Source organism: Procambarus clarkii, chromosome 28, assembly GCF_040958095.1.
Source record: "Procambarus clarkii isolate CNS0578487 chromosome 28, FALCON_Pclarkii_2.0, whole genome shotgun sequence".
NCBI lineage: Eukaryota > Metazoa > Arthropoda > Malacostraca > Decapoda > Cambaridae > Procambarus > Procambarus clarkii.
Window position 1 is genome coordinate 5,731,797 of NC_091177.1, and position 9,853 is coordinate 5,741,649.

The 9,853-nt window shown below is 39.5% G+C and overlaps 1 protein-coding gene across 8 annotated transcripts in view; it reads right to left on the minus strand.

Moving 5' to 3' along the window:
• Positions 1 to 555: 555 nt before the first annotated feature.
• Positions 556 to 9,853, minus strand: part of Sp1 (transcription factor Sp8) — a 159,968-nt gene continuing 150,670 nt past the window's right edge. For all 8 annotated transcript variants that reach the window (XM_069332822.1, XM_069332821.1, XM_069332824.1 and 5 more), the window contains one exon: positions 556 to 4,406. In XM_069332822.1, coding sequence (XP_069188923.1) covers positions 4,210 to 4,406 — 197 coding nt within the window. In that variant the 3' untranslated portion in view covers positions 556 to 4,209. The remainder of the gene's footprint in view (positions 4,407 to 9,853) is intronic.

Below are 9,853 nucleotides of genomic sequence, written 5' to 3' on the forward strand. Positions count from 1 at the left end.
ACCCTAACTATTCCCCCTACTACAATGAGTCAGTGGATCAATCAGACTCGGAAGCTTATTAAGGCCAGCATACTGAATGGTCCATTGAGTGATTGTATACAGTGTGTGAATGATAAATAAATAATTAATTTCAACCCTTTCTGGCTATCATTTTTTTTTCCTGATTGATAAAATCTAATCCCAAAAATCCATCATATAACAAATCATTTATGAACATATAGAAAACATTTTTCACGTGTTTTTGATTTTTCATCCACAATATTTAATGAAAATATATTACAATCTTTTCAAACAAAAACAAACCAAAAAAAAAAAAAACTTTGTTCAGCTGTTGTAGGGATATTCCTCTCAAAAGACCATGTTTTTTTTATTCCTGTACTCCTGACTGTGCCATGAGGCCCCCTGTACCCAGCAACTGGTTTCCAGCAACTACAGAACGTAAACAAAAAAACCTAATGTTGCTGCAACGATGGGTTTACGTCGTGTATTTGCGAGTTTGAAGTCACATCCTGAACATCTCCTATCAAAGGAATTGATATAAACAGCTTTAGAGGATTTAGTTTAAAAGTTTATTGATGCATCAGATTGTAACTAAACCAGGAGAGGACGGAGGTCAAACGATACATGACCTATAATAGCCTTGTTAGGTGGTGCAGGCAGCTGGCTGGGACCATCAGAGCACAGTCAGGAATTTTAACAACCAAAGTTTCTACTTCCTTTATGTGCTTTGATAATTTATTAAAAGGGGGGAAAAAGATTACTGTATAGTCTCTACGTAATGAATAATTGAAGCTGGAATGATCTGTCTAAGATTTGATCAACGTTGTAATGTACCTTAGAACGTGTGCTTCGCCTTTACTCTTGCTCTATTCCTACAGGGTAAACTGTAGTTTGTTCTGTAGTTTACAAGTATGTTTGTTCAGAGGAGGGGGGCTTAGCGTCTGCACGTCACAACAGTAGAACTGATCAACGGTGTTATCCGATGGTGTGGTGAGCGGTGTGTTGATGGTGTGCTTGTGATGTGATGGTGTGGTGTCGGGGGGGATGGGGATGGTGGGTTGCTTGTGGTGTGATGGTGTGGTGTGGTGTGGGGGGTGTAGTAAGGGAGGGGATGGTAGTGTCATTATAGTAGTGCAATTCTGGAGTAGTGGTGGTGATGGCGTGGTAGTAATGTTGCGCGCGTGTGTGTGTGTGTGTGTGTGTGTGTGTGTGTGTGTGTGTGTGTGTGTGTGTGTGTGTGTGTGTGTGTGTGTGTGTGTGTGTGTGTGTGTGTGTGTGTGTGAGCATATTGGTGTAGTTTTGTGTGTGTATGTGTACGCGTGTGTTCATAAGTATGTATACATTATACACAAATGTACATACATACATAATGAGTTCCGCCAGGTATGTTTCCCTGTGTGGTCCGTATTCTTGAATATTGACATAAAAATAAATTCACAAAACAATCACAAAAGGAGGTAGAACATTGGCTGAACAGCTGAAAACCTGCTATCTTCTCAAGGCTGAAGATGTCACATCGAATACATTGTTTGTTTGTGTATGTGTGTGTGTGTGTGTGTGTGTGTGTGTGTGTGTGTGTGTGTGTGTGTGTGTGTGTGTGTGTGTGTGTGTGTGTGTGTGTGTGTGTGTGTGTTTTAAAGTTCATTCCTGGAAAAAGTGGGGGCTTCAGGCTGACCGAAATACATACACGCACACACACACACACACACACACACACACACACACACACACACACACACACACACACACACACACACACACACACACACACAAAGTAGCCACAACCTTTTTCTTGTTTTTTGTCACGTTTGTTACAACGCTGCGGCAGAGTAACGTTATGGTTACCTTGTGTTTGGGGGGGGTGTCTCAGAACGCAGGTTCAATCCCACCGCCCTGCTCCAAAAATTTTCCATTAGCTGTACAAGGATACTGTGATTTCATTTTGTATTAACGTTGAATATCTGCTGGGAGAACACCTGGTTTCTACTGGCAGACTCAATAGTGTCGTGTTGGGCATTAGTGTCGTACAATAATATATATCTTCATAAAAAGTCTTAAGTAAGGAAGGAGAGTATTCGCTATGTCTTGAGATCTTCGGCCTTGAAGAGATGCAAGATTTAACCAGATATCTTGGGCGTTACACTTAACTTTTTGGTGAGTCTCTTGACAATAAAATAACTTTGATAAATTTTGTGTTGCATTATTCTTAATGGATTTATTAACTCACAAACTCGAGAGGGAAGCAAACTGCAAAATTATATAATTTATAATATATATATGTATATATATATATATATATATATATATATATATATATATATATATATATATATATATATATATATATATATATATATATATATATATGACAATTATTCCCTTGGGAAATTTCTTATAAGACATAAACATAGTTAAATACCTAAAAGTTTGGCTTCGACACTCTCCAATACACATGTCTAATTTTACACCAAATCTCTAGGAACAAGCAAAAAAAATCACCTCATAATCACAATGATATGTCAAGTAACATAAGAAAAAATTAAGAAATTGATTTGATTCGTCTCGCATACATTAGTCTGATTACATTTGCTGGCAAACTTAATACACAAATCAACACACATTTGCTTAACAGTGAAATCCCACCTTCAGCGTGTTTACTTGGCTTTTTAAATAATATGTAACAAAAGGAAAACAATGTCTTAGTGTTACTATCTCCCTCTAGTATGATTCTTTTGTACATAAGGTTGTTTAATTCATTCTTGTATAGCACCCAATTGTACATCTTGGTGTCAACAAACTTGATATTTAGCCTGGAAGGCAAATTTAATATGATTTTTTTTTAACTCGTGTTTAGCGTGTAAGCGGTTTGACACCACCTGTGGGGCCAGTGGTGGGGGCCAAGCCCAGGACAGCACCACCTGTGGTCCCTCTAGGTACCAGCTGTGGCCACACCAGGTACCAGCTGTGGGAAGCAGCCAGGAGACCGCTGACTGACTCGCCTCTATGCCCCCCCTGCTATCAATATTACATTAGTGTCAAGAGAAGATATAAAGGACTGGTATAACGCCCTGTAAAAACAGTATGGAGTGCGCTCCGTAACGTCTCCAGTGGAGCGCAGTCCACACGGGTGTTGTAGGATATACTCCACACAAGTGACGTGGAAGGCTCTCCAACAGTGTGGTGGAAGGCTCTCCAACAGTGTGGTGGAAGGCTCTCCAACAGTGTGGTGGAAGGCTCTCCAACAGTGTGGTGGAAGGCTCTCCAACAGTGTGGTGGAAGGCTCTCCAACAGTGTGGTGGAAGGCTCTCCAACAGTGTGGTGGAAGGCTCTCCAACAGTGTGGTGGAAGGCTCTCCAACAGTGAGGTGGAAGGCTCTCCAACAACGTGGTGGAAGGCTCTCCAACAACGTGGTGGAAGGCTCTCCAACAGTGTGGTGGAAGGCTCTCCAACAACGTGGTGGAAGGCTCTCCAACAGTGTGGTGGAAGGCTCTCCAACAACGTGGTGGAAGGCTCTCCAACAGTGTGGTGGAAGGCTCTCCAACAGTGTGGTGGAAGGCTCTCCAAATGTGATTTCGGGAAAACCCCCTCCAAACAGTGAAGTGGAGAGCACTCCACATAGTGCAGTGGAAGGCTCCCCCACACAGTACTTTTGATTTTGTTGCTCCACCTGTGAAATCTCTCTAGTGGGTGACTGTCAGCCATAACTAGGGGGGAAGGAGGGATTAAATGGGGGGGGGGGGGGGGGGGGGGGGGGGAAGGGGAGTGGGGGGAGAGAGAGAGAGAAAACGGCGCGTTGATCACACCTCTTGTAATAAATATCACTGAAATTTAGATGGCTGACGTCTGCAGATTGTCCTTTTTTTGTTTTTATTTGTTTTTTTTTTTTGCATAAAGAAAATTTCACTGCAAGTTCCTGAATATTGACTGGTGAAAATACATTGGTCAGGCGGCTTACAGTTTGGTTATTTATTGGTTAATATCATCATGACTCTTCCATCACCGTTAATCGTTATTACATGAAAACACTACAAATAACATTTCATAAAATCACTTTTTTAAAAAAATATTACAGTATGGTACAAAACACATCCCTGGGGATGATGATGGGGAAGAAAGTGAGGGGGAGGGGGGAAATAAGTCGTGGGGAAGAGAGGGGCAAGAAGGAGAAGGAGAAGGAAGAGGAGGAGGAGGAGGAGGATGATGTAGGCGTTAGTCAGGCGACGGACACGGAGCGCGGGGACTAGGGCTACGTTTGATATCGGCGACACGGACCACGGTGGTGGTGGAGGGGGGCGACTGGGCCCTCGGCGTGGGTCCCCGTGAAAGCTGGCCGTCGCCCCGTCCGCCGTCGCCGTTGCATTTGTCCCGGGCCGGGGGTCCTCGCTGTTGTCTCCGGGGCGCCGGTCCTGTACACACAGTGGGGGCAGAAAACACATTATTACTGGAAGGTTCGTGGCCGCTCGGAGCATATCCACTCGCATATAACATACCCAATACACATACACACACCAAAATATAGCAACCCTATACCACAGCAGCTATTATTAACGCTCTGGGTCTCTGTTTTATTTTTACTGAACTCGGAACTCTTTTTACCATTGTGTTTAAGTTATTTGCATTAGTTCCATCAATGAAGCACAAGGCAAAGGAAGAGTTTAAGGTGACATTTGCTGTAAATGAAAGGTGAGCATTGCTTCGTTTCAGGAATATCTGCTTGACAAAAACAGGCATTTTAGCTATCTTAAGGGCTGAGTGGTTTTATATATATATATATATATATATATATATATATATATATATATATATATATATATATATATATATATATATATATATATATATATATATATATATATATATATTCCTTAACATTCCTGGGTATCAATTTGTACATTTTGATGAAAGCAAATTATTTTTAATCTGTGACATTTGTGTAAGAGTTTTTAAATTATATGAGCTCAACAAACAATACATCTTCAATTTATTTATGAAAATAAATGTTTTGGACATAACAATCCTTTATCTGTGATGAACAAAAATTACCTAAAAGTCACTAACAAAAAGTCCAAAGATTGAAGAAAATAAGGATCAGTTAGAAGACTTCGACAATAAAAGATAAATAAATAAATAAATAAATACAAATAAAAAGTAGAAGATATATACAAAATAGAACATGAAACGTATAAAAGAACAAACAACACACTCGGCAACCTGTTCTCAGGCCAGGCTTGTTAAAGCAGCGGCCGTCGACCTCCTCCCAGCCCCTCCCCCTACCGCCTCCAAAAGACGTATTCATCAATTTTTACCTACTGCGTATTAAATTAAGTTTGTTCTCATATAAAGCAATATTATTTTATATATATTAAAGTTCCATATATATAGTTAAGCGTAGGTAAGGTTAGGTGTTTAAGTTCTGTTGGCGATTATTCGTACTTGTAGTACGTGGGGTGAAGCATTTACAGCGTTGTGGTTCGAACAAAAGTCGTCGGCGAAGCACTTGTTCGGGAAGTGTTCGAATGTCATCAGTTGTGAGTCGTGTGTAAACCGTTTTCATTAAAAAAAAAAAAAAAAAAAACAGGTGGTTTGGCGGGTGCATGGAATAGACTTTGGGTCTTTGTTGATGAGGACGGGCTGGTTTAAGAAGACGAAAATTTTGTGAATGAAGTGTCGAGTCGAGGACTCGACTCGTTCTCTTCATTCTTCATTGTTCGACTAGGGTCTCATTTTGACGTTGCAAACCAGCCCGTCCTTGCATACAAAGATCCAAGCTCGTTAACCCAGCCGCTAAACCCCCTGTATATGAATGAAAAACGATTTACACACGACTTACAACTGATGACGTCCGAACACTTCCGGAACAAATGCTTCGCTCACGTCTTCTGTTCGAACCACAATTCTATAAATGCTTCACCCACGTACAATACAAATAATCGTCAACCGAACCTAAATATCTAACCTAACCTACGCCTAACTATACATAGAATTTTTAGGTATAATAATATTAATTTATATATGAGAACTAACCAATTTTTAATACACAGTAAGTTACAATTGACGAATGCGTCAGGGGAGGACGGCCGCTGCATTAAACAGCCTAGTGAGAGGACACATTGCAGATGTTGAGGTCTAGGCGATAACGACAGGATATCAGTACAGTGAAATCGCCGAGTGAAGAAGTACTTATCGCTTACCAGTGAACTCGGATAGCAACTTGCCTTAGGGGCAAACATGTATGGTAAGATATATCTATATGTAAACAGATACGGTGTTTGAGGTATCGGGAGGTATTTCCCACGTACTGAACATTACAGCTCGAATACCTAAACCGATAAGCAATATCAGACCTGAGATTAAAGGGAGAATGATCTGGGCTTTAAATAGTTTTCAATATTGTGATTATTGGAAAATATTGACTGAAAGATAAATTGTGGATACGAATGTCTGAAAATGTTACGAGTTTCCATTCTAATATGATAGTTTACAGAATTTGATGTAATGAAAATCTTTATGGATTGTGGGAATTTGAACATTAGGGATTTAAGAATATCTTCAAAATCCTGTAAAAATAGTTTGCTTTGAATTTTTTGGGGGATTCAAAGAAATCGAACAAGAACTTAATTTTAACATCAAATAATTTATAATTAGAATAAAGATAAAAGCTTTATCTACTAAAGTTTTAATTGAATATATCTTGACTAATATCGGACAAAAATTAAGTAAATTGATAATCAAAATCAATAATTAATGAGATAAGAAATGTAATTTTGGAATTAACCTCAAATTCATAGATAAATATCAAGTTGAATTGTGTAGAATTCAAATACGAAGCAAAACATATCCACATGTAAACGATCATTAAGAATTAGAAAAACAACATCGACATATCGACGATAGAATTTAGTTTTGGATTCAATAGGATCAGATCTCTCTGTAGTTCCTTTAGATTACTGTGGAACACATTAGAATGAGATTGAACCCCCTTGCCACCCCCTTGTATCTGAGACGTGGAGTTTCCCCATCAAACGAGAAAACCGATTCTGAAATCGCTTTTTCTAACAATTTACCAAAATAGTTGCTTATTAAATTCGAATTTAGAAGAACCTTCTTTAATTAGATTATTTAAAATCAATTGCGAAATTTCGTTAAGTTGGAACATTTGTAAACAGTGGTTCAATATATAAACTAATCATCACTACAGACCTATTATTATGCTTCAAAGCACCAGTTTTCTAACAAACTGTGATAAATTGTCAATAGTCCGCCAATTTTGAGTGAAACCAACACATTTGCCAATTCATAAATTGAAGATGTATGTCTCTTTCACTGACACTGATGTCCCTCATCAAGCTAAATAAAAGAATTTAAATAGAAAAATCAATCTCAGAAATATAATACATGTATCAAGCGAAGGAGCCATATAGGCAGAAAACTTGAGGAACATAGCTATAGATATAGAAATGACTATAGTTAACAGTTACGCGGGAACCAAGAACGACCAGTCAGCCCTTATATCATTACATATATATATATATATATATATATATATATATCGGGCAGACTTGATTAAGGCTAAATTGATTAACTGAGTCGTCTGTTTAATTAGTAAAATATTCTATGCCTGTTGTTTAAATGTTCTATAAATACCCAGTTCTGAGAACCATAATGGGTAACTGGTATAGAAGATTATTTAGGGGTCTTATTCTGCTACATACACACAGTCATTGTACGACCAAACAATGTCATTGTTTTTGTTATACGTTATGGTAGTGGGGAGAGAGGAAGGGAACCGTGTCTGTCTCTCAGGGGGGGGGGGGGGGAGAGCACACTCAAATTCACTCACGTACACGTACACACTCTTCTTTCAGCACAAAAGCACACACACACACACACACACACATCCCCCCCCCTACCCAACACTCACACATTGCCCCAAAGCACACACACACACACACACACACACACACACACGCAAACACAAACACACACACACACACACTTTTTTGACCAAAGAGCCAGAGCTCAACCCCCGCAAGCACAAATAGGTGAGTACACACACACACACACACATACACACACCCAACACACACACACACACACCTAACACACACACACACACACACACACACCCAACACACACACACACACACACACACACACACACACACACACACCCAACACACACACACACACACACACACACACACACACACACACACACACACACACAGCTACCTTTGCGACACAGTGACCTTGTGGCGCATGAGAATACTGACGTATTGTTCAGAACTTCTTGAAGAGTAATGACCTTCAAGAGATCATCTCCGATAGCAAATGAGATATTAATCTCGTGTGGAAATGATCTCGGCTCCTCGTCTCTCCCACTTTACATAGTAACCTTATCTACTACAATTTACAACTGAGAAACTGAATTAAACTCGTACATAAATATACAGATTTTAGTTGACATGTAATAAAGACATAAAATTGTGATTTTTTTAATTATTAAATCACGAATATTTAATTCACAAAGATGCCTATTAATTAACAATTGGGAAAATAATTTTTACATGGCTTAACATCCGAATATAATTGGGGAAAAAATATTGTTTTAGTGAGAAAATTTCGAATAAAAAAATGTATTATATATTACAAAATATCAATCAATTCTTTTATATTTTGAGTTTAGTACAAATATTAGTGATTTATTTTGGAAAAAAATGCTCTAAGCTAAAAGCTTGTTTGTTTAATGTTGAGTAAATGTATCCTGAGCCACACAGGGTGATGAGTAAATGTATCCTGAGCTACACAGGGTGATGAGTAATTGTATCCTGAGCTACACAGGGTGATGAGTAAATGTATCCTGAGCTACACAGGGTGATGAGTAAATGTATCCTGAGCTACACAGGGTGATGAGTAATTGTATCCTGAGCTACACAGGGTGATGAGTAAATGTATCCTGAGCTACACAGGGTGATGAGTCAAGGTATCCTGAGCTACACAGGGTGATGAGTAAATGTATCCTGAGCTACACAGGGTGATGAGTCAAGGTATCCTGAGCTACACAGGGTGATGAGTCAAGGTATCCTGAGCTACACAGGGTGATGAGTAAATGTATCCTGAGCTACACAAGGTGATGAGTAAATGTATCCTGAGCTACACAGGGTGATGAGTAAATGTATCCTGAGCTACACAAGGTGATGAGTAAATGTGTCCTGAGCTACACAAGGTGATGAGTAAATGTATCCTGAGCCACACAAGGTGATGAGTAAATGTGTCCTGAGCTACACAGGGTGTTGAGTCAAGGTATCCTGAGTTACACAGGGTGTTGAGTCAAGGTATCCTGAGCTACACAGGGTGTTGAGTCAAGGTATCCTGAGCTACACAGGGTGTTGAGTCAAGGTATCCTGAGCTACACAAGGTGATGAGTCAAGGTATCCTGAGCTACACAAGGTGATGAGTCAAGGTATTCTGAGCTACACAGGGTGATGAGTAAATGTATCCTGAGCTACACAAGGTGATGAGTCAAAGTATCCTGAGCTACACAAGGTGATGAATCAAAGTATCCTGAGTTACACAGGGTGATGAGTAAATGTATCCTGAGCTACACAAGGTGATGAGTAAATGTATCCTGAGCTACACAAGGTGATGAGTAAATGTATCCTGAGCTACACAAGGTGAAGAGTAAATGTATCCTGAGCTACACAGGGTGATGAGTAAATGTATCCTGAGCTACACAAGGTATTGAGTTAAGGTATCCTGAGCTACACAAGGTGTTGAGTAAATGTATCCTGAGCTACACAGGGTGATGAGTAAATGTATCCTGAGCTACACAAGGTGATGAGTAAATGTATCC